The 25,353-nt window shown below is 52.5% G+C and overlaps 1 protein-coding gene across 7 annotated transcripts in view; it reads right to left on the bottom strand.

Moving 5' to 3' along the window:
• Positions 1-11,469: 11,469 nt before the first annotated feature.
• SH2B2 (SH2B adaptor protein 2) overlaps positions 11,470-25,353 on the bottom strand; it is a 36,280-nt gene continuing 22,396 nt past the window's right edge. For 4 of the 7 annotated variants that reach the window (XM_054247831.2, XM_035280501.3, XM_035280507.3 and 1 more), the window contains 6 exons: positions 23,938-24,029; positions 18,389-18,480; positions 18,135-18,305; positions 15,991-16,199; positions 12,701-12,872; positions 11,470-11,883 (listed from right to left, as the gene is read on the bottom strand). In XM_054247831.2, coding sequence (XP_054103806.1) covers positions 11,552-11,883; positions 12,701-12,872; positions 15,991-16,199; positions 18,135-18,305; positions 18,389-18,480; positions 23,938-24,029 — 1,068 coding nt within the window. In that variant the 3' untranslated portion in view covers positions 11,470-11,551. The remainder of the gene's footprint in view (positions 11,884-12,700; positions 12,873-15,990; positions 16,200-18,134; positions 18,306-18,388; positions 18,481-23,937; positions 24,030-25,353) is intronic. The other 3 variants (XM_035280504.3, XM_078355628.1, XM_078355624.1) reach the window with 1 other exon arrangement.

The raw sequence follows: 25,353 nt of genomic DNA on the forward strand, positions 1-25,353 counted from the left end.
ATGGTTTCACCCCCTAGGGTGCCACAGAGGAATCATCCCTTTAGCAGGGTTAAGATGTCTCTTCCCAGGCCGGGCGAGGTGGCTTGCACCTGTAATCCCAGCACTTCGGGAGGCCAAGGCGGGTGGATCACCTGAGGTCGGGAGTTCGAGACCAGCTGACCAACGTGGTGAAACCCCATCTCTTACTAAAAATATAAAAATTAGCCGGGCATAATGGTGGGCACCTGTAATCCCAGCTACTCAGGAGGTCGAGGCAGGAGAATTGCTTGAACCCAGGAGGCGGAGGCTGCAGTGAGCTGAGATTGCACCACTGTACTCTAGCCTGGGTGACAGAGCAAGACTCCGTCTCAAAAAAACAAAACAAAACACTTCTCATCTCTCCCCCTTGAGGGCTGGTAGCAGGAAGGAGAGTCCTCATTCCAGGAAGGCAATTGTGGGCTCATTCTGCCACCAACTCCCTGTTCACCTCCTTTCCCCGTACCAGCTGCTGCTTTGAGCCTGGTAGAAAGAAGATAGGAGCAGGAAATACCTGTGTCTGCCTTTCCTAGATAAACTCTAGGAGTGCGGCCTCCCCTATCCTGAAGCCACAGGCCGCTTTAGCTTTTCCAGACACAAGGAGGACAGCAGTCTACTTTTCTTCAGTGGGAGGTAGCCTGCCTGGCTCTGCAGAGGGACTGAGAAGCTCCACCCACCATCCTGCCTTCTCTGGGAGGAACTCAGCATAGCCACAACTCCCAGTCCCCTTTTCTTTTCTTTTTTTTTTTTTTGAGACGGAGTTTCGCTCTTGTTACCCAGGCTGGAGTGCAATGGCTCGATCTCGGCTCACCGCAACCTCCGCCTCCTGGGTTCAGGCAAGTCTCCTGCCTCAGCCTCCTGAGTAGCTGGGATTATAGGCACGCGCCACCATTTTTTGTATTTTTAGTATAGACGGGGTTTCACCATGTTGACCAGGATGGTCTCGATCCCTTGACCTCATGATCCACCCGCCTCGGCCTCCCAGTCTTTTCCTTTTTGAGACAGAGTCTTGCTCTCTTGCCCACGCTGGAGTACAGTGGCACAATCTTGGCTCACTGCAACCCCCGCCCCCCAGGTTCAATTGATTCTCCTGCCTCAGCCTCCTGAGTAGCTGGGATTACAGGCATGTGCCACCATGTCTGGCTAATTTTTTTGTATTTTTAGTAGGGACGGGGTTTCTTTCTTTCTTTTTTTTTTTTTTAAGGTGGGGTTTCACCATGAGGGCCAGGTTGGTCTTGAACTCCTGACCTCAGGTGATCTACCCACCTCGGCCTCCCAAAGTGCTAGGATTACAGGCAGGAGCCACCGTGCCTGGCCAGGGATGGGGGTTTCAACATGTTGGCCAGGCTGGTCTTGAACTCCTGACCTCAAGTGATCCACCTACCTCAGCCTCCCAAAGCGCTGGGATTACAGGCATGAGCTACCAGCCCTGCCTTGCCTTCCCCTCCCCTTCCTCCCCTTCCCTTCTTTATCCCCTCCCCTCCCTTCCTCTTCCTTTCCCCTCCCCTCCCCTCCCCTTTCTCTTTCCTTTCCCTTCTCCCTCCCTTCCCTTCCCCTTCCCCCTCCCCTCCCCTTCCCTCCCTTTCCCCCTCCCCTTTCCTTCCCTGCATTCCTTTTCTTTTTTGTTTCTTTTTTTGGAGACAGGGTCTTGCTGTCTCCCAGGCTGGAGCGCAGTGGCATGATCATAGCTCACTGCAGCCTTTGACCCTATGGTTCAAGCAATCCTCCCATCTCAGCCTCCAGAGTAGCTGGGACCACAGGTGTGCACTACCATGCCTGGCTAAATTTATTTTTGTATTTTTTGTAGAGATGGGGTCTTGCCATATTGCCCAGGCTGGTCTTGAACTCCTGAGCTCAAGTGATCCGCCCACCTCAGCCCCCCAACATGCTGGGATTACAGACTCGAGCCACCACCCAACCCCCCTCCCGCCCCCTTTTCTTTTTCTCAACTTCTTCCTGTACTTAAAATAGATGAGATGGATCAGGAGCCATAGAATCAGCCTGTGGCCATCTCCTCTGTCAATTCTGCCCTTGCTAATTTAGCACTGGAATTTCACATCTATTGCAAATGTTTGTTTTAGAGACAGGGTGTCCCTCTGTTGCCCAGGTTGGAGTGAACTGATGTGATCATAGCTCACTGCAGTCTTGACCTCCTGGGCTCAAGTGAGCCTCTCGCCTTGGCCTCCTGAGTAGCTGAAACCACAGGCATGCACCACCACACCCTGCTGAGTTTTAAATTTAAAAAATTTATTTGAGATGGAGTCTCACTCTGTTGCCCAGGCTGGTCCCGAACTCCTGGTCTCAAGCAGTCCTCCTGCTTGGGACTCCCAAAGCACTAGGATTGCAATTTTGAGTTTCAGTGGGAAATTTTAGCATCATGATATTCACTTTCTAAAGTATTTATCCCTTTTGAGTAGCATAAACTCATGGTCTTTTACAAACTCAACTTAGTCCACTGATTATATATATACATTTTTTATCTTTTCCTTGGGATGATCCAAGTGAAATTTTTTTTTTTTTTTTTTTTTTTTTTGAGATGGGGTCTCACTTTGTCACTCAGGCTGGAGTGCAGTGGTGCGATCATGGCTCACTACAGCCTCAACCTACCAGGCTCCAGTGATCCTCCCACCTCAGCCTCCTAAGTAGCTGGGACTACAGGTATGCACCACCACACTCAGCTAATTTTTAAATTTTTTGTAGAGACGGGGTCTCACTTATTGCCCAAGCTGGTCTTAAACTTCCAGCCTTAAGCGATCCTCCCACCTCAGCCTACCAAAGTGCTGGAATTACAGGCATGAGCCACAGTGCCCAGCCTATAATTTTTTATTTTTAGAAGACAGGGTCAGGCTGGGTGCTGTGGTTCTCACCTGTAATCCCAGCACTTTGGAAGTTGAGGCGAGTAGATCACCTGAGGTCAAGAGTTTGAGACCAGCCTGGCCAACATGGTGAAACCCCATCTCTACTAAAAATACTAAAATTAGCTGGGCATGGTGGTGGGCACCTGTAATCCCAGCTACTCAGGAGGCTGAGAGATGAGAATTGCTTGAACACAGGAGGCGGAAGTTGCAGTGACCCGAGATCGTGCCATTGTACTCCGTTTTTTTGTTTTTTTTGAGACAGAGTCTCCCTGTGTTGCCAGGCGCCAGCCTGGAGTGCAGTGGCGCAATCTCAGCTCACTGCAACCTCCATCTCCCAAGTTCAGGTGATTCTCCTGCCTCAGCCTCCTGAGTAGCTGGGGTTACAGGCATTTGCCACCACATCCAGCTAATTTTGGTATTTTTAGTAGAGATGGGGGTTTTACCATGTTGGTCAGGGTGGTCTCGAACTCCTGACCTCGTGATCTGCCGGCTTTAGCCTCCAAAGTGCTGGGATTATAGGTGTGAGCCACTGCACCCGGCTGGCATTTAAATGCTTAAGTTGCCATTCTGTGGCTAGTGAATATCCTTTTAAGCTCTTTGTAGGGATAACATCTCCAATTAGCAATGAAAACAAAAACTGTCCAGGCTGGAGTGCAGTGGAGCAATCAAGGCTCTCTGCAGGGGCCAGGCGGTGGCTCACACCTGTGATCCTAGCACTTTGGGAGGCCAAGGTGGGTGTATCACCTGAGGTCAGGAGTTCAAGACCATCCTGACCATCATGGTGAAACCCCATCTTTAAAAAAAAAAAAAAAAAAAGGTTCACTGCTCCCCAGGCTCAGGTGATCCTCCCACCTCAGGCTCCCGAGCAGCTGGGACCACATACAGGTGCCCGCCAACACAACTGGCTAATTTTCTTTTTTTTTTGCCACCAAGTTTTTTGGATGTATTTTTTTAGAGATGGGGTCTTACTATGCTGCCCAGCTGGGCTCAAATTCCTGAGCTCAAGCGATCCACCTGCCTCGGCCTCCCAAAGTGCTAGGATTACAAGGACTCTTGCTTTCTGACAGGAGGAAAGTCCAGGCCCAGTTTAAGGTTTTCTGTCTCAAACATGGAATTGGGTACTCATTCCAAGAGCCTTGGCCCTATTCTATTCAAACATCCTATTAGAGATCAAAATTTGGGGCTGGGCGCAGTAGCTCATGCCTGTAATCCCAGCCCTTTGGGAGGCCGAGGCAGGTGGATCACAAGGCCAGGAGTTCGAGACCAGCCTGGCCAACATGATGAAAACCCATCTCTATTAGAAATACGAAAATTAGCTGTGTGTGGTGACACGAACCTCTAGTCCCAGCTACTCAGGAGGTTGAGACAGGAGAATTGTTTGAACTTGGGAGGTGGAGGTTGCAGTGAGCTGAGACCATGCCATTGCACTCCAGCCTGGGTTACAGAGTGAGACTCCATCTCAAAAAAAAAAAAAAAGTCGACCATAGGAATACAGATTTTTATGGTTTCAGAAGAGTGCTGAGGGCATCGCAGATGACAGTACAGAAAAATTAGCAGTTATTTATTTATGAGACAGAGCCTCACTCTGTCACCCCTCTGGAGTATAGTGGCGTGATCTCGGTTCACTGCAACCTCTGCCTTCCGGGTTCAAGTGTTCCTTCCGCCTTAGCCTCCCAAGTAGCTGGGACTACAGGTGCCCGCCACCAAGCCTGGTAATTTTTTTATTTTTAATACAGACGAGGTTTCACCATGTTGGCCAGGATGGTCTCGATCTCTTGACCTTGTGATCCACCTGCCTTGGCCTCCCAAAGTGCTGGGATTACAGGCATGAGCCACCGTGCCTGGCCTAAATTACCTTTTATTTAAAAGCAAAAAGCTCATGAATTTATGCAGATATTCTAAACTTTTTTTTTTTTTTTGGACAGAGTCTCACTCTTTCACCCAGGTTGGAGTGCAGTGGCATGATCTGGGCTCACTGCAACCTCTGCCTCCTGGGTTCAAGCAATTCTCCTGCCTCAGCCTCTCAAGTAGCTGGGATTACAGGCGACCACTACCATGCCCAAGTAATGTTTTCTATTTTTAATAGAGACGGGGTTTTGCCATGTCGTCCAGGCTGGTCTCGAACTCCTGACCTTGGATGATCCACCCACCTCAGCCTCCCAAAGTGCTGGGATTACAGGCGTGAGCCAGCGCGACTGGCCAGATATTTTAAACTTAATTATAATTTACTAAGCTCTTTCTACTACTAACATTAAAGTCTTTTAATTTATTTTCTCCTATTTTCTGAGATACTATTCATCATTTTTTATTCTCTGCACTACGGAACATCTTTTTATCAAATTTTACAGACTTTGCGTTAAAGTATTAGGCCAAGTCATGTGTTTAAATAACAATGTTATTTAAAGCTTAGAAAGCTTTAATTTTCTGAAGCAAGATTGGGCCTTCTCCAAGAGCGTCATTAAAGAATACCGTAATTCCTTCGTTGTTTCTTTCACGTTTTAACAGCTTTTTGTTCTGGGACAGTTTCACTCTTATTACCCAGGCTGGGGGGCAATGTCTCGATCTTGGCTCACCACAACCTCTGCCTTCTAGATTCAAGTGATTCTCCTGCCTCAGCCTCCCGAGTAGCCGGGATTACAGGCATGTACCACCATGCCTAGCTCATTTTTTGTATTTTTAGTAGAGAAGCAGGTTTTTCTATGTTGGTCAGGCTTTTCTCCAACTCCCTACCTCAGGTGATCCGCCCTGTGCCTCCCAAAGTGTTGTGATTACAGGTGTGAGCCACCACCCCCACCCAGCCTTTTCAAATTTGTTTGTTTTGTCTTGTTTTTGAGATGGAGTCTCCCTCTGTCACCCAGGCTGGACCAGGTTCAAGCGATTTTCCTTCCTCAGCCTCCTGAGTAGCTGGCATTACAGGCGCGCACCATAACACCTGGCTAATTTTTGTGTTTTTAGTAGAGACAGTTTCACCATGTTGGTCAAGCCGGTCTCAAACTCCTGAGCTTGTTGTGATCCGCCCGCCTCTTTTTAACAAGCTTGATTGAGGAAAAACTGACATACAATATGCAGCACGTTTAAAGTGTATAATTTGGGTCAGGCGCAATTGTTCACACTTGTAATCCCAGCACTTTGGGAAGCCGGGACAGGAGGATCATTTGAGCCCAGGAGTTCCAAGCCAGCCTGGGCAACATAGTGAGACACCCCCCACCCCGCCCCCGTCTCTACAAAAAATTACTAAAAAATAGCTGAGCATGTAGCAGGGCGTGGTGGCTCACACCTGTAATCCCAGCACTCTGGAAGGCCGAGGTGGGCAGATCCTGAGGTCAGGCGATTGAGACCATCCTGGCTAACATGGCGAAACCCCGTCTCTACTAAAATACAAAAATTTAGCCAGGCGTGGTGGTGTGCGCCTGTAGTCCCAGCTACTAGGAAGGCTGAGGCAGGGGAATCGATTGAACCCGGGAGGCAGAGATTGCAGTGAGCTGAGATTGTGCCACTGCACTCCAGCCTGGTGACATGGCAAGACTCCTTCTCAAAAAAAAAAAAAAAAAAGCCGAGCATGTCAGTGTGCCACTGTCGTCCCAGCGACTTGGAAATCTGAGGCGGAGGATTGCTTAAGCCCAGGAATTCAAGGATGCAGTGAGCTAGGATGATGCCACTGTCCTTCAGCCTGGACAACAGAGCAAGACCCTATCTTGGTAAATACATAAATAAATAAATGTATAAAATTTGACACACATATGCACTGTGAAACCATTACTACAAAGAAGGAAATGAAGAGGGCTTTATGCCCCCAAAGTTTGCTCTCACCTTGTTAAATCCCTCACTCTTGTCCATTTCTTTTCTTTTCTGTAGACAAAGTTTCTCTCTCTCAGGCTGGAATGCAGTGGCACGATCTTGGCTCACTGCAACCTCTGACTCCCAGGTTCAAGCAATTCTCGTGCCTCAACCACCTGAGTGTCTGGGATTAGCAGCACCTGCCACCACGCCCAGCTAGAGACAGGGTTTCTCCATGTTCGCCATGGCTGGTCTCAAACTCCTGGCCTCAAGTGATCCAGCTGCCTCAGCCTCCCAAAGTGCTGCGATCACAGGTGTGAGCCACCACAGCTGGCCTCTGCTTACCTGTTGATATGTATATATGGGTTGTTTCCAGATTGGGGTTACTACAAATAAGGCCACCAGGAGTATTATCTGCAAGTCCAGCACTCTGTGTAGATATATGATTTCATTTATCTTGGTTAAATATCTTGGAGTGGAATGGCGGAAGTCTATGGTACGTATATTTTTAACTTTTTAAGAAGCTACCAAATTGTCTTCATAGTGCTTTAAGCATTTTGCATCTTCACCAGCTGAGGGTGAGAACTCTAGTTGTTTTGCGTCCTCATGAACACCTGGGGTGGCCAGTGCTTCTAACTGGAGAAGTGATAATGGGTGTGTCTTGGAATGTCATGGTTTAATTTGCATTTCTCTAATGGCCAAGGTTGAGTATCTTTTTTTTTTTTTGAGACAGAATCTCGCCCTGTTGCCCAGGCTGGAATGCAGTGGTGCAATCTCTGCTCGCCACCGCCTCTGCCTTCCAGGTTCAAGCAGTTCTCTGCCTCAGCCTCCCAAGTAGCTGGGATTACAGGTGCTCACCACCATGCCCAGCTAATTTTTGTATTTTTAGTAGAGACGGGGTTTTACCATCTTGGCCAGGCTTGTCTTGAACTCCTGGCCTCAAGTGATCTGCCTGCTTCTGCCTCCCAAAGTGCTGGGATTACAAGTGTGAGCCACTGTGCCCAGCTTTTTTCTGTATTTTTTGCAGAGTGGGGTGTGTCTCGATCTGTTGCCCAGGCTGGTCTTGAACTTCTGGCCTCAAGCAGTCACCCCACCTCAGCCTCCCAAAGTGCTGGGATTACCGGTGTGAGCTACTGCGATTGTCCAAATCAGGGATCTTTTCATAGCATGTCTAGCTTGTTACATTCATGCTTATCAGTGACTGAAATTACAGTAGTTGTGAGGGCTGCTATTTGAGCTTGGTATTTAAAGTGTTAGTAAAGATGCATGTATATTACCACATCACCAGTTTAAAAAATATTTTGATTACTTTTTAATGGCATTGAATATTTTGACTGAATTTCAGGATAATTGGTTTCCTTTGCAACTCTATGTATTTAATTTTGTGCACTTTGAACATTACGCTGTGCAGGGCATAACAGTTCTCCCCAGACTGTCAGGGGCCTGAGGCACAAAAGAGATTAGAAACTCCTGGCTTGGCGCCTTGTAGGGGAAAGGTCAGCACTGCAGAAAACTTTCTACCTTGGCAAATGCATGTTTTTTCTTATTAGAGGATCTTAAGGCAGGGTGCGGTCGCTCACGCCTGTAACTCCAGCTCTTTGGGAGGCTGAGGTGGGCAGATCACCCGCGGTCAGGAGTTCAAGACCAGCCTGGCCAACATGGTGAAAGCCTATCTGTACTAAAAATAAAAAAGTTAACTGGGCATGGTAGTGAGCACCTGTAGTCCCAGCTACTCGGGAGGCTGAGGCACGAGAATTGCTTGAACCTGGGAGGTGGAGGTTGCAGTAAGCCGAGATCACACCACTGCACTCCACCCTGAGTGACAGAGCAAGACTCTATCTCAAAAAAAAAAAAAAAAAAGGAAAAAGATTTTAGGCTGAGGCAGGAGGATCACTTGGGCAACATAGCGAGACCCCTCATTTCTCCAGAAAAAAAAAGCATTAGCCTGGCATGGTGGCATCCACCAGTATTCCCAGCCCCTTGGGAGGCTGAGGTGGGAAGGATTGAGCCCAGGAGATTGAGGCTGCAGTGAGCTGTGGTTGCCCCCGTGCACTCCAGCCTCAGCAACAGATCAAGCTGCTCTTTAAGATAACTAAGAAATAAATACAGAATTTGGAGACAATGATTGAGATTCATTACTCGACATTCACATTAATGCATTACTTTGCTTTTTTTCCCCCCTTTTTTAGGCAGAGTCTCACTCTGTTGCCCAGGCTGGAGTGCAGTGGCACAATCTCAGCTCACTGCAACCTCCACCTCCCGGGTTCAAGCAATTCTCCTGCCTCAGCCTCCCCAGTTGCGAGCTGGTATTATAGGTGCATGTGACTACGTCTGGGTAATTTTTGTATTTTTAGTAGAGACGGGGTTTCACCATGTTGGCCAGACTGGTCTCAAACTCCTCACCTCAAGTGATCCACCTGCCTCGGCCTCTCAGAGTGCTAGGAGGACAGGCGTGAGCCACCGAACCCAGCCACTTTCCTGCCCCTTAATACTGGGCATGTAAGAGCCCCTCCATGTCCCAGGAAGTTTATTTCTTCTACCCCAAAGGGGCCAGAACGTTTCTAAGTTAGAAGTCCCCAACAGGGGCTAAGGTGAGCTCAGGACAGAAAGCCTTCCCTAGAGCAGGAAGCAAAAGCTCGACTGATGCTGATTTTCAGTAGAAAGACCATGAAAAGAGGGTGACACCATCTCCCCTAAAAAGAAGAAAAAGAAAAACGTAACTGAAGCCCCTCCCAGAAAGAACTGATTTTTATTTTATTTTGTGTGCCAATTCCATTGATTTATTTATGAGACAAGTCTCGCTCTGTTGCTGGAGTGCAGTGGCATGATCCCTGCAACTTCCACCTCCCATGTTCAAACAATTCTCCTGCCTCAGCCTCCCAAGTGACTGGGATTATGGGTGCCCGCCACCACACCTGGATAATTTTTTAAATATTTTTTGCAGAAGAGGGGTTCTACCATGTTGGCCAGGTTGGTCTTGAACTCCTGACCTCAGGTGATTTGCCAGCCTCGGCCACCCACAGTTCTGGGGTTACAGGCGTGAGCCACTGCGCCCACCCAGTGGGTCCAAGTCCTGAGTCTGCCCCTGTTCCTCTGCCCAGCCCAAGCCTCAGCCTAGAGCCCCCTCTGTTCCTCTGCCCAGCCCAAGCCTCAGCCCAGAGCCCCCTCTGTTCCTCTGCCCAGCCCAAGCCTCAGCCCAGAGCCCCCTCTGTTCTTGTTAGAGTGAAATGAGGGCTTGCACTTGGCCTGGCATAGACCCCAAACCACCAGGGCACAGGGGCAGAAGGGCTCCAGTTACAACTGAATGGAGGTGCTGGAAGCAGAGGTGGCAGGGTGCTCTCCTGAGCATTGTATTTGTCTTCTTCCCTCACCATGGTGGCAGCAGGGGGCCCTGCTCTGTCGCTTCCTGGTGATTTTGTGCATGGGGCCTGGGTGGCTGAAAGCCCTGGGAGCCGCCCAAGGGTGCTCGTGCCTCTTTTATGGGGAAGAGTCTGTGGGTGTCTTAGTTATAGCCCTGAGAGCTTTAGATATCCAAGGATCTGAAATATGCATCACTGGCTGGGCACAGTGGCTCATGCCTATAATCCCAGCCCTTTGGGAGGCTGAGGTGGGTAGATCGCTTCCCATCCAGGATTGCTCAGGAGTTGGACACCCACCCGCCTGGCCAACATGGTGAAACCCTGTCTCTACCAAGAAAAAAAAAAAAAAAATAGCTGGGTGTGATGGTGCATGCCTGTAGTCCCAGATACTCGGGAGGCTGAGGTGGAAGGATAATTGGAGCTCAGTTAGTCGGGGCTGCAAGTGAGCCAAGATCATGCCGCTGCACCTGTCTCAAAAAAAAAAGAGGAAAGAAAGAAGAGAGAAAGAGAGGAAAGAGAAAGAAAGAAGGAAAGAAAGAAAAAGAAAGAAAAGGAAGGAAGGGAGGGAGGGGAGAAAGGAAGAAAAAGAAAAGGAAGGAAAGGAGAAGGAAATGAAAGAAAGAGATGCCTCACTGGCCCAAGCTCTGTAAGGCCAGTCTTGGGCAAGGGGACAGTGGGTCTGTGACCCCAGGTCTGGGGCGCTGGGAGACGGCAGAGGTTTGGCTCGGCAGGAACAAGATCTTTCCTGAACACTGCCTGGGGACTAGGGTGCTGGGTCTGCCAGCAGACAGTGTCTCTAGGGCCCAGGGTCATGGGAGCCACAGCTGGAACTCTACTTGTGGGTAGGTATGGGGTATGAATGGGACAGGGTGGGGTGGGGTGTGAATGGAGTGGAGCGCGGTGGCTGGGAGGGCTCTTTAAACTTCTTCTAAGTTTAAGTCTACGAGCTGGGAGATTCAGCCTCTTCCACTGTCCAGTCCCCTAAAGGCTAAGATGGAGACATCCTGCCCCCCACCCTGTCCCCACCGCCAGACTTCACACATCTGTCCAAAGATGCTTTTCCCTCATAGTTGGGGCCCTGACTCCTCCTTCTGGCATCCAAGGTCTCCACATAACCTGGGCGTGCTCCCCATCCCCCACTGTTCCCTGAATGCCCCTCTTCTCTCTCCAGTACCTCTCATTGTTGCCACCCATCTCTCTGCCTCACAGCTCCACTAACGGCCCCTCTGGATCCTCAGCCTTAACCCCTGCTGTTGGCCCCTCTTTCGGGTGCTGCCCGATGCCCCATGGGGAGTCCTTCCGCTGTCCCACCACAGACAGAGCTGCAAGGGACCTGACAGGTGTCAGGCCCCACTGGGCTGGACGGCGGTCCCTGATGGACAGCGGTCTCTGAGTGTCCACTCCGCAGTCCCCGACTTGGCTGCCTTCCCCGTGGGAGAAAGGACGACAGGAGAGCCAGGTGCAGTCCCTAAAACAGGCTTTTTAATAACATCGTGTCTTCACTGAAGAGCTTGGCGTGTCCCACCCGGGCGGCGCCGCGGGCTAGTAGAAGGAGTATTGGTTCTCCACGGCGCGCGCACGGCCGGGCGTGGCCTCTGGGGGCTCCTCGGCGGCGGCAGCGACCACGGCCTCCAGCAGGCGTTCCGCGCTGTCGCTGCGGCTCCGCGCGCTGAGCGGGCCCTCGACTGGGCGCGGAGGGGCGGGCCCCGATGCCGCCGAGGACGACGAGGCGGACGATGAGGAGGCGCCAGCGGCGTCTGAGGGCGAAGCGGGCGGGCAGGCGGCCGCGGCCAGGCTGGAGAAGTAGTGCTGGCCTGCCGGCTCGCTCCAGCAGGCTGGGGGCGCGGGCGCGGCGGGGGGCGCAGGGCCCGACTCTGCAACGAGGCGGCGGCAGGGCGTGAGTGGGGCCCGGGCTGGCCACACCCGGGAGGGAAGCCGGCATCCAGCAGGGGACCAGCGCCCGCATTCAGGTTTTTGGGTTGCAGCCCACGTCCTCGGACACACATGCACGCACACCCGCACCGATGCATAAACAGGAGCACACACAGGCTTACAGGCACCTGCGCAGGCGCGCGCGTGCGCGCACACACACACACCCCTAACCATGCGTGTGCACGTGTATAAATGCACGCACACACATGCACACGCTCACACGCACACACACAAGTACACGCGCGCCATGCACGTATACACGTGCACGCACACTGCATACACATGCGCACGCACGCACATGTACACAATGCACACGCTCGTACACAGGCACAAACAAGCACATGTGCGCCCATGCACACACTGCACACGCACGCACATGCACCCATGCCCTTAGTCGGTCCCAGCAGCTTTGCACTGAGCCTCCCTGGTGCAGGGTCTGGGAATCCATAACCCCAGCTCCTTCCATCCCCCCACCCCACACCCCGTCCCTTCCCCCATACCCCACCTGCACTACTCTTGGGTGCCCCTTTCCCCTTTCCAGGAATCATTAGGGACATGGCCGCCTCTGGGCTGCGACTTCTGCCTCCATTCCTGATGGCCCAACTGTTTGCAAAGGTTGTGGCCGGGCTAGGGTGGGAGTGGCACAGCTGAGGCTATGGGACTGGAGACCTGCGGCTCATCCCACCCCAGGGGTCAGCTTCTTGAGTAATCAAGGGGGTCTTCTGGAGTAATCGCACAAGCCAGGTGGCGGCATCTTACCTGGCGGGGGGCCCTGTGCCCGCACGTAGCTGCGGAGGGTGATGTCGGCCGAGCCCCCTGACTCCAGTGGGATGGGGTGCGTGTGGAAGTGGCGGAGCATGTCAAGCACAGACTGGAACCACAGGTGTTGTACGTGACACTGGCCGTGGCCGTTCAGGGACAGGCGCAGGTGCTGTGGGTACAGGTGGGTGTGATCAGAGGCAGGGCTGGGGCTGGGCAAGCACCTTTGGGGGTTGATGGAAGGACCCAGGCTCACAGGGGCTGTGTGAGAGCTGGGGGCCCCTCTCACATGAGCCCCCTCTGGGGGTGGGGAATGGGGGCAATGGAGCCAGGCTGGGACAGAAGGCATTAGGCATTGTCCCCACGCTGGGAGCACCCCCACCATGGGCCCGTGCCCCACACACCTCTAATCTCTAATCCCCCCCAACCCAGAAGGTAGGGATTACTGCCCCCATGTTGGAGATGGGGAAACCAAGTCCCAGGGAGTAGGGGTGACTTGCCCATGGTCTCAGAGCACAGAGCAGGGAAGAGAACTGCTGTTTGGGTGGTTCCCCCAGCCCAGGAGGCTAGAGGTAGGCCCTCTGTCTCTGCAGAGCCAAAACCCCAGGGCGTGGAGAGCTCCCCAGGGCTGGTAGGGAGGAGTGATGGCATGCTGCTGGAACACCTGCAACAGGTTGGCTTCTCTCTGGGTCTCCAGGGCCGGCATGAGGCAGATGCCTCAGGGTAGGAAGCCATGGGCCTGTGGTCTCTAGTGGTGAGCTGCACAGGTCTCTGACTTAGGCCGTAGTTCGCTCATCAGTATCCCACTGCAGAAAAACTGGCTATCTCTGGGGTGGGTGTGGCAAGAGGGGAGCGAGAGGAGCGGTGAGGGTACACACTCGGCCCCAAGCCCAGGAGGGGAACTGGTCTGCCCGCCTACATAAAAGACAGACAATTGGCCCGGCGCGGTGGCTCACGCCTGTAATCCCAGCTCTTTGGGAGGCCAAGGCGGGTGGATCACAAGGTCAAGAGATCCAGACTGTCCTGGCCAACATGGTGAAATCCATCTCTACTAAAAATACAAAAATTGGCTGGGTGTGGTGGCACGCGCCTGTAATCCCAGCTACTTAGGAGGCTGAGGCAGAACTGCTTGAACCTGGAAGGCGGAGGTTGCAGTGAGCCGAGATTGCGCCACTGCACTGCAGCCTGGTGACACAGCGAGACTCTGTCTCAAAAAAAAAAAAAAAAAACAATTGGCCAGGCATAGTGGTTCATGCCTTTAATCCCAGCACTTTGGGAGGCTGGAGTAGGTCAATGGAGGTCAGGACTTTGAGACCAGCCTGGCCAACAGGGTGAGATTCTCCCCGACTTTTTAAAAAACAAACAAAAAAATACAGACAATGCTTGGAGCAGGGTGGTAGTCCCACAGTGAGCTCTGCCGCCTAGCAGAATAAATTGCCAGGACAACGCAGGGACTCAGCCTAGGAGAAACAGCAGAGGGGACCCACCACAGCCTCACAGCTGGGCAGAGCCTGCTTAGGGCACAGCTGGGCCCCAGGGGTGAGGAGAAGCACAGTGGCTGCATCCTGATCTTCTGCCAGACCTTCTAGATGTTTATTCCGAGAAGGTGGAAAGAGTTGCCTCTGGGAAGGTAGTGATCTTCCCTCCCAGGAGGTATGTAAGTGGGAGGCTGGGGTTCCTGCTTTATCCCACCAGCCAATTATCAGGCCTGGGGCTGTCATCTCCACTCTGGGAAAAGAGCAGCCAGGTAGACAGGTGAGAGGCAGGTTCACCTGGGTCTTGTTCCAGGAAGGAGAGGAGCTCCACCCACCCTGTGTTCTCCCATCCTAGCCTCTGGCTTGGGCATGAGTCAGACCCAGGCTCTCTGGAGGCTGCCTGGAGCAGCGCTGGCCGAGAAATAAACTACACATCACCAGCGACGGCCTTAAGGGCCTGGTTGTCAGAGGAACTGGTAAGAGTGGCTGCTTCCCTGGGGGAGGTGCTACCTTCTGCACGGTGGGGCCAGCCCAGCGGAGGAGAGAAGCCACTAGAGGGCCCGCACTGGGCCACTAGGGCTTAGGGCAGCTGGGGTCCCTGCAGAGAGACACTGTCCCCCAGCTGCAGGCTTGGAGCAGGAGTCCTGGAGTTCTCCTGCCTCTAGTAGGGGCCGCCAGGAAATCCGTCCTGGCAGGAGCCCGGGCTGAGCGTTTCCTTATCGGAAACCTGGGATGCAGGGGGCGGGCACTGAGGTTCCTGCCTTCTCTGTCCACACTGTACCCTCCCATAATCGTTTGGTTTGCTGTCAAATTTTCCTTGGAATTTTAGGTCAACAGGCCGGGTGCAGTGGCTGACGCCTGTAATCCCAGCATTTTGGGAGGCTGAGGTGGGTGGATCACCTGAGTCAGGAGTTCAAGACCAGCCTGGCCAACGTGGTGAAACCCTATCTCTACTAAAAATACAAAAATTAGCCAGGTGTGGTGGTGCATGTCTGTAATCCCAGCTACTTGGGAGGCTGGGGCAGGACAATGTTTGAACCCAGGAGGCAGAGGTTGCAACATGTTGAAACTGAACCATTGCACTCCAGCCTGGGGGAGAGAGACTGTCTCAAAAAAACCAAAAACAATGCATTTTAGGTCAACGTGGCCTGCAACCCTCTTCCCTGAAAGCCCACCGGCTGGGTGCACCTCCATACCTCCAACCCGGCTGGGTGCTGTCGGGATCGCTCTTCCCGCCTGTCTTCCCCTCCACAATTCTCCCTCCCCTGCAGATCTGAGATCAGGGTGTGCCCTCCAATGCTGAGCCCCGCCCCCAGGCCCTGCGCGGCTCTCCCACCCCACCCAGCTCCTCCTCCCCTTCTGGGTCTGTAGGGTTTGGCCATGTAGGTTTCTCAGGGGTTGGGACCTGACTTGGACAGGGAAGAAGAGGGGCTGTCTGGGGTGGGTAGGGCTCTGAGGGTCTTGGTTGGCTCCAGCCCTGCACAGGGAAGTCTGCGGGTGGAGACTCTCGGAAGCTCCAGTGCTATGAGATCCCCCTCGCACAGGGGCTGAGAGGACTTGCAAATTTGGGTTACTAGAGGGGCTCAGCTGCCAGTAGGTGGCTTCCCCGTCTGGGGAATGGAGAAGGTGAATTAGGGCTGACTGCAGTTCCACAGTGATGGGTAGGAGGGTTGCAGGTGTCTCATGGAGCGTGGAAGTCATACCACACCTGTTCGCCTGCAGCTGCTCCCGGGGCACAGCCTCAGGACCGGGGTCACCACCGCCCCGCTCCCCCAGGGCTGGCTACTGCACCCGTGGCCCCCCACGCACACTTGCCTTGGCCTTGCCCTGGAAGTTGAAGGTCAGCACGTACTCCCCAGGTCGAGTCTCACTTTGACGGATCACGAAGAGGCCGTGGTTCCGGGGCCCCCCTGCCAGAACCAGCTGAGCGGCCCTGACCCGGGACAGTGTTCCGTGGAACCAGGGGTACTCGCACAGTTCCAGCTCGGGCTCAACTTCAGCATCTGTCTCCGCACCCTCCTCCCCTGAGGTGGGGACCACAGTGTGAGGAACAGGGCAGGGACAAATAAATAAATGTGAGAAGAGAGGTGACATCTTGTTGGTTTTTTTACATGCAAAATGGAGTTGGAATAATTTTTAAAATTTGTGTTGGTTTTAATTTTTTAATTTTTAGTTTTTGAGATGGAGTCTTACTCTGTCACCCAGGCTGGAGTGCAGTAGCGTGATTTTGGCTCACTGCAACCTCCGTCTTGTGGCTTCAAGCGATTCTCCTGCCTCAGCCTCCCAAGTATCTGGGATTACAGATATGTACCACTATGGCAGGCTAATTTTTGTATTTTTATTAGACATGGGGTTTCACCATGTTGTCCAGGCTGGTCTTGAACCCCTGAGCTCAAGCAATGTGCCCGTCTTGGCCTCCCAAAGTGCTGGGATTATAGGTGTGAGCCACTGTGCCCAGCTGAAAAATTTTATTTATTTATTTAACTTATTTTTTTGAGATAGGGTCTTGCTCCGTCACCCAGGCTGAACTGCAGTGGCACAATCATGGCTCACTACAGCCTTGACTTCCTGGGCTAAAGCAATCCTCCCACCTCAGCCTCCTGGGTAGCTACAATGCCCGGCTAATTTTGGTTTAGTTTTTTGTTTGTTTTTTTTTGAGATGAAGTTTCACTCTTGTTACCCAGGCTGGAGTGCAATGGCATGATCTCGGCTCACCACAACCTCCGCCTCCTGCGTTCAAGTAATTCTCCTGCCTCAGCCTCCCAAGTAGCTGGACTACAGGCGCGCACCACCATGCCCAGCTAATTTTTGTATTTTTAGTGGAGACAGGGTTTCATATTGTTGACCAGGATGGTCTCGATCTCTTGACCTTGTGATCCACCCGCCTCGGCCTCCCAAAGTGCTGGGATTATAGGCGTGAGCCACCGCGCCCGGCCAGAATAATTTTAGAATCAGGCAGGGAGCTGACCCAACCCAATGGTAAAGTATATGAGGTAAACTGAGGCACGGAGCTGTGAAGGGCTATCTTGGAGTTGCTCTGTACGTCATCAACAAACCTGGGAACAAATCCAGTCTCCTGGTGCCAACCCCCAATTCCAACCCTCTGTACCCTTTTCTGTGAGCATCTTTCCCTCCCTCCCTCCCTTCCTTTTTTTGAGAGATGGTCTCTCTCTGTTGCCCAGGCTGGAGTGAATGGTGTGATCACAGCTCACTGCAGCCTCAACCTCCTGGGCTCAAGTGATCCTCCCACTTCAGCCTCCCAAGGAGCTGGGACTATCAGTACATGCCAATGTGCCCAGATAATTAAAAATTTTTTTGTGGCCAGGGGTGGTGGCTCATGCCTGTAATTCCAGCACTCTGGGAGGCCGAAGTGGGCGGATCACTTGAGGTCAGGAGTTCAAAACCAGCCTGGACAACATGGCGAAACCCTGTCTCCACTAAAAATACAAAAATGAGCCGGGTGTGGTGGTGGGTGCCTGAAATCTCAGCTACTCGGGGGACTGAGATGTGAAAATCGCTTGAACCAGAGGGTAAGAGTTGAAGAGGCATGATCCACCACTGCACTCCAGTGTGGGCAACAAAATGAGACTCTGTCTCAAACGTTTTGTACAGATAGGGTCTTGTTACGCTGCCCAGACTAGTCTCAAACTTCTGGCTTCAAGTGATCCTCAGTTTCCCAAAGCACTGGGTAGGACTGACTCACAGATGTGAGCCACTGCACCCAGCCCCTGCGAACATTTCCTATCAAAACTTGGTCCAGTGGGAGGGGTCAGGTTTTTAGACCGGTCTACAAAAGCCAGAAATACTTCAGAGCTGTGTGAAGGACCCAGGGGGTGAGATGTCACCGCTTCTGAGGCTCAGCAACGTTTTGGAGGGAGCCCACGGGTGGCCATGGCTGGCGGGGGAGGGGGTGGTCCAGGAGAGGTGGGGTGGGAAGATCAGGCTGTCCCCACTGGCACCTGTGTTATTGCTGTCACTGCCACTGCCGCCCGGGGATTCCAGGGTCTGCAGAAAGGTCTCTAGCGGGACATGGATCAGGGACTCTCTGATGGCATCTCGACCTCGACTGTGGGGAGCTGTCACCACGGCTCCCACGGCTGTCGTCTCTGGGGGCCGGGGCGGGTCGGCTGCTGGAGAAGCGGCAGGTAAGAAGCACGTATCTTTATCCATCCACCCTGAGTGTGCACCTCCTCCAACCTGTCTGCCTACCTACCGTCCGTCAGGAGCTCACAGCTGCAGGAGGCCACGCGGCTGGCCAGACAGCCTCCCTGGGAACATGAGAGCTCGGTGTCTTCCTCACTGTCACTGTGAAGACAAGAAATGGAAGCCACATCCTGCTGTGGGACTCGGACCTGGACCATGGGCTTCTTCTGTGGCCAGGCAGTGGCTGGCAGTATCACGGCCAGCATCCAGCTCTCCTGCCTCTGGTCACCTCCCTCTGCCTCCACGCCCCTCTGTCCCACTCTCCGCTGGCTCTGCGGCCACCATGTGATTGACCAGGCCATTCTTGGGAATCAGAAAACAATACCCCAAAATAAAGTCCTCAGCAGCAGCCTCAGAAACAAAAAAGTTTGGCAGGGTGCAGTGGCTCATTCCTGTAATCTCAGCACTTTGGGAGGCTGAGTGGGTGGATCACGAGGTCACCAGTTTGAGACCAGCCTGACTAACATGGTGAAACCCCATCTCTACTAAAAATACAAAAATTAGCTGGGTATGGTGGCATGTGCCTGTAGTCCCAGCTACTCTAGAGGCTGAGGCAGGAGAATTGTTTGAACCTAGGAGGTGGAGGTTGCGGTGAGCCAAGATCGTGCCACTGCACTCCAGCCTGGGCGACAGAGAGACTCTATCTCAAAAAAAATAGTTTTTCTCTGACCTTCTCCTGCCTACTGTCTCTCAGTCCTCTTCTCCTCAGATATACCAGAGAAATGAAAGTCCTTCTTTCCTAAGGCAAGTCACAGAAACCAGAACCCTTTTTCCAAAATGTAGCCCTAAAACCGAAAAATATTTTTTTTTTTTTGAGACGACGGAGTCTTACTCTGTCACCTGGGCTGGAGTGCAGTGGCATGATCTTGGCTCACTGCAACCTCCGCTTCCCAAGTTCAAGCAATTCTCCTGCCTCAGCCTCCGGAGTAGCTGGGATTGCAGGCACCCACCACCACACCTGGCTGAATTTTTTTGTGTTTCTAGTAGAGATGGGGTTTCACTATGCTGGCCAGGCTGGTCTCGAGCTCCTGACTTCATGATCCACCTGCCTTGTCCTCCCAAAGTGCTGGGATTATAGGCGTGAGTCACTGCACCTGGCCAACCTAAAAATATTCTAGGTAAAAAACTTGTCACAAAGAAATTATCCAGCCAGGCATGGTGGCTCATGTTTGTAATCCCAGCACCCTGGGAGCTGAGGTGGGAGGATCACTTGAGGCCAGTAGCTTGGGCAACATACTTAGACCCCTATCTTTTTTTTTTTTTTTTTTAGGATGGAGTCTTGCTCTGTTGCCCAGGCCCCAGTGCAGTGATGCAATTTCAGCTCACGGCAACCTCCGACTCCTGGGTTCAAGCGATTCTCCTGCCTCAGCCTCCGGAGTAGCTGGGATTGCAAGCATGCATCATCACGCTCAGCTAATTTTTTATTTGTGTGTGTGTGTTTTTGGTAGAGACGGGATTTCACCATGTTGGCCAGGCTGGTCTCGAACTCCTGACCTCAGTTAATCCACCCTCCTCGGCCTCCCAGAGTGCTGGGATCACAGGTGTGAGCCACCGGGCCTAACTGAGAGATCCCTGTTTAATAAAAAAAAAAAAATTAGCTGGGCCTGGTGGTGAGGCAGGAGGATCAATGGAGCCCAGGAATTGGGAGGCTGCAGTGAGCTGTGATTGTGCCACTGCCCTCCAGCTTGGGCAACAGAGCAGGGAAAAAAAAATAATAATAATAAATAAATAAAAAGAAGGAAAGGAAAGCAAGCAAGAAAGAATTACCCAGCCTACGGGTTTGAATGTAAGTCATCAGACCCCCATTGAAGAAAGGGTTCTGTCCCACACCCGGAAGGAAGAAATGCTTCTCAGCGAGGCCAAGAAGAGTCTAGACAGACAGGCCTGGCTGGGTCCCCTGCTCAGCCTATTCCCATCAGATCCTGACCTTTGTGTCCAATCCTCTTTCTACACAGCTGTCTATACTTTCTGAACCTAAGCCTAACAATGGACGGTTTCCCCTGTATCTTTTTTTTTTTGAGCTGGAGTCTTGCTCTGTTGTCCAGTGGAGTGCAGTGGTGCGATCTCGGCTCACTGCAACCTCTGCCTCCCGGTTTCAAGTGATTCTCCTGTCTCAGCCTCCTGAGTAGTTGGGATCACAGGGGCCCACCACCATACCCCACTAATTTTTGTATTTTTAGTAGAGACGGGGTTTCACCATGTTGGCCAGGCTGGCCTCAAACTCCTGACCTCATGTGATCTGCCTGTCTCGGCCTCCCAAAGTGCTGGAGTTACAGGTGAGAACCACCCCGCCTGGCCCTCCCTTGTATCTTTGACTCTTCATTCTGAAGGCTCCCATGTATACATGTTAAATACATTTATATGCTCTTTCTCCTATTAATCTGCTTTGTGTAGCTAAGCACACTGGCCCATGCCTGTAATCCCAGTGCTATGGGAAGCTGAGGCAGACGGGTCTCTTGAACCCAGAATTCAAGACCAGCCTGGGCAACATGGCAAGATCCCATCTCTCTCTTTTTTTTTTTAAAACAGGGTTTCGCCATGTTGGTCAGGCTGGTCTTGAACTTCCAACCTCAGGTGATTTGCCCACCTTGGCCTCCAAAGTGCTTGGATTACATGTCCGGCTGCAAGATCCCATCTCTAAAAAATAAAAATTAGGCAGGGGCAATGGCTCACGCCCATAATCCCAACACTTTGGGAGACTGAGGCAAATGGATCACCTGAGGTCAGGAGTTTGAGACCAGCCTGGCCAACGTAGTGAAACCCCCATCTCTACTAAAAATACAAAAATTAGCTGGGAGTAGTAACAGTCACCTGTAATCCCAGCTACTTGGGAGGCTGAGGCAGGAGAACTGCTTGAACCTTGGAGGCGGAGGTTGGAGTGAGCTGAGATTGTGCCATTGCACTCCAGCCTGGGAGATAGAGTGAGACTCCGTCTCAAAAAAAAAAAAAAAAAGCCAGGCATCGTGGCATGCGCCTACAGTCTCAGTTACTTGCGAGGCTGAGGTGGGAGGATGGCTCGAGCCCAGGAGGTTGAGGCTACAGTGAACTGTGGTCGCACCACTGTACTCCAGCCTGGCCAACAGAGCAAGACCTTACCTCTAAAAAATAAAATAAAATGCCGGGTGCAGTGGCTCACACCTGTAATCCCAGCACTTTGGGAGGCCAAAGCAGGTGGATCAAAGGTCAGGAGATGGACACCATCCTGGTTAACACAGTGAAACACCATCTCTACTAAAAATATAATAAATTAGCTGGGCGTGGTGGTGGTTGCCTGTAATCCCAGCTACTCAGGAGGCTGAGACGGGAGAATCACTTGAACTTGGGAGGTGGAGGTTGCAGTAAGCAGAGACCATGCCACTGCACTCTGGCCTGGGCAACAGAGCAAGACTCCATCTCAAAAAAGAAATAAATAAATAAAATAAAAATAAATTAAAAAAAAATGTGTATGCCTTTTCTCTTATTTATCTGCCTTTTGCAAACTGATTTTCCACTGGAACTTCAGAAGCCCAAGGGGAAGGCTCTCTTTAGACCCCTATACCACAAATTGGGTATAGTCCCCACTGAGGCCCCATGACCCCTGCCCACTATCCCTGAGGGGCGAGGCTCCTCCTGGGATCCTGTGGGAGACCCTCAGAGAGGATGGGAAGGGTTCTCTCCTCATCTGTGACACAAGGTATCTAAAATTCCACAAAGTGAGGTTTACCTTCACAGGGGCTGGGGAAAGCGCCTGCAGAGCCGATGGTCCGGAGGGGTGCGGAGGAGGAGGGATTACAACCACTTTGTGCTCGGGACCTTAATTGTGTTTCTTTAAATGAAGCTGTTAATTAGAAAGCAGCGGCCCCTCCCCCCAGGGCTTGGCTCACCCCATTAGCAGGCAGAGCTGCTGCCAATTGCTCAGCCTGTGAGGCCGCCTGTCCCTCCGACTCCTGGCCTGGCATCTCTCCTGGACCGTGGAGCCAACCTTTCTGCTGATTTTCCTGTACACAGCTGACCTTAACTGCCCTCTGCTTGTTACCCGCCATGGCTCCCATTGTCCCTGACCTACTCATTAACTGAGCTCTCATCAAAATCTCACTGACTACCCCAAAGGCCTTGATGTTCCCTGCAAGTCCCAGGTGCCTGTACACTTCCACACATTTAAAAATTATTATTATTTTTTGAGACGGAGTCTTGCTGTTGTCCAGGCTGGAGCGCAGTGGTGCCATCTCGGTTCACTGAAACCTCGGCCTCCCACGTTCAAGTGATTCTCCTGCCTTAGCCTCCTGAGTAGCTGGGATTAGAGACACCCACCACCGCACCCGGCTAATTTTTGTATTTTTAGTAGAGATGGGGTTTCACTATGTTGGCCAGGCTGGTCTCGAACTCCTGACCTCAGTTGATCCACCCACCTCAATCTCCAAAAGTGCTGGGACTACAGGTGTGAGTCACCAGGCCTGGCTCCAACCAAATTTATTATGATTATTTTTTAAGAGTTAGGGTCTCGCTCTGTTGCCCAGGCTGGAGTGCAGTGGTGCAATCCTAGATCACTGCAGCCTCCAACTCTTGGGCTCAAGTGATCCTCCCACCTCAGCCTCCTGAGTAGCTGGGATAACAGATACATGCCACCGTGCCCAGTTCCATTTCCATTCTTTTTGCTGGGCTGTTCTCTGCCCTCTCCCATCCTTCTCTGCCTGGCATAGGTCTACTCTTTATTTAAGCCTCAGGTTAAGTGAGCATGCCTACCAGCATGCCTTCCCTGAACGCAGGGCTGGGTTAGGAGCCTCTCCCCAGCTCTTTTTATTTTTTTCTATTTTAAGAGACAGGGTTGGCTGGGTGCAGTGGCTCACATCTGTAATCCCAGCACTTTGGGAGGTGGGTGGATCACTTGAGTTCTGGGGTTTGAGACCAGCCTGGCCAACATGATGAAACCTCGTCTCTACTAAAAATGAAAAAAATTAGCTAGGTGTGGTAAAAAAAAATTAGCTGGGTGTGGTGGTGCGTGTCTGTAATCCCAGCTACTTGGGAGGCTGAGGCAGGAGAATCGCTTGAACCCGGGAAGCGGAAGTTGCTGTGAGCTGAGATCGCACCACTGCACTCCAGCCTGGGTGACAGAGCAAAACCGTCTCAAAAAAAAATTTAAAAAAAAGAGAGAGGGTCTGGCTATATGGTGCCCAGTCTGGTCTTGAACTCCTGGGCTCAATCAATCCTCCCAGCTCAGCCTTCCAAAGTGTTGGGATCACAGATGTGAGCAGGCACCCAGCCCTTTGGGGACTCATTCCCATCTCTGCCCAACTCCCAGTGCTCTGAGGCCCTCTTAGGGTGAAGACGAGACTTGGTCCAACTCCTTTGCAGGTCCCCAGGCCCTGGGCCCACAGAGCAGGCCCCGCAGAGTCTGCTGGGGATTGGAGGTGAGGGGGATTTTAAAGCGGGGGTAATCCTAGCTGGCACCAAACTGAATCACACTGAATTGCTCATTTCTCAAGCTGAGCTCCTGCCCTGTTAGGAAGCTACTCCTGGTGAAGGCTGGACCAAGGACACACGCAGCCTGTCCACCCATCCTCAGGCCACTTGGACACTCACCCAGGGTTCACACAGCCCTGGATGTCAGCTACCCACGAGTGCTTCTGCAGAGAGTCGATGGTCTCCAGGATGTACTCGGCTCCATTCTCTACCTGGGAAGGAAAGTGGCCAGGAGTCCGGAACACGGTCAGCAGACAGGCTCCGGACCATAGGACATAGGGCCAGAGTGGCTCAAACGGCTCATCACCCCTCCCACAGCAGGCCCCAAGGGCATGTGCAGCAGGAAGGACAGTGGGGTCACCATTGGGCACCACCTGGAACCCAGGCCAGGGACCCAGGGGTACAGCCTGTAGCTCACACTCTGCCTACCTCCCTCCTGGGCCTCCCCACTGGGGATATGTTCCGCCCCACTGATCTCAGCTCCTCCGCCTTGGAGATGCAGCCTCTGAGGAGGCCATGCTGGTGGGGGAGGGATGGGTGGTCCAGCAGCCCCAACCCACGGCCTGGCACCCCAGGATGGGGTTCAAGTTGCGCAGAGAGGCAGGCTGGCCAAGCACACTGAGTTGTAGGGCTGGTGTGCCTTAGTGCCTGGAGTTGTACCAGCACGGCCAAGCAATTGAGATAAGCAGAGTCTGCAGGGGAAGGGGGCAGGGCGACACTCCTGCTGGGGCCAGGCCCAGAGCACAACTCTGCACTCTGCTCAACTCCTCCCAATGGCACTGTGAGGGAGGGGAGCCATTTCCCCCATTTTATAGATGAGAAGACCAAGGTTCAGAGAGGTCAAGAGCTTCCTCAAAGTCACACAGCAGCCAGTGGCAGGGCCAGGGCCTGAATCCAGGTCTCTGGGATGCCCAGGCCCCGTGCTGTCGACTTGTGGTTGTGTGCCTCAAAATGCAGTTGTTGGGGCTGGGCAAGGAGGCTCACGCCTGTAATCCCAGCACTTTGAGAGGTTGAGGTGGGCAGATGTCCTGAGCTCAGGAGTTCGAGACTAGCCAGGGCAACATGGTGAAACCCTGTCTCTACCAAAAATACAGAAATTAGCCAAGCATGGTGGCATGTGCCTTTGGTCCCAGCTACTCAAAAGGCTGAGATGGGAGGATCGCCTGAGCCCGGGAGGCAGAGGCTGTATCGAGCTCAGATCCCTCCACTGCACTCCAGCCTGGGTGACAGAGTGAGACCCCATCTCCAAACAAACAAACAAAAAAGGTCATTGCTGGACCCCTAGGATGACAGAGCTGGGAGGGTTCTCAGAGATTGCCTTTAATGCCTCTCTAAACAGATGGGGAACCTGAGGCAGGTGAGCCCCTCTGCCTCAGGACTGTCTGCATGATCAGCAGCTTAGAGGGTACCAGGTGGGCGGGGGCTGTGTCCCCAGCCCCCAGCCTGGCATGACTCAGGGTCCGGGGTGGGTAAACGCTCGCTAAATGAATAAGTGAGCCCGTGACTAAACAAATGGGAACGGGTCAAAACACAAAC

Source organism: Callithrix jacchus, chromosome 2 (genome assembly GCF_049354715.1).
Source record: "Callithrix jacchus isolate 240 chromosome 2, calJac240_pri, whole genome shotgun sequence".
NCBI lineage: Eukaryota > Metazoa > Chordata > Mammalia > Primates > Cebidae > Callithrix > Callithrix jacchus.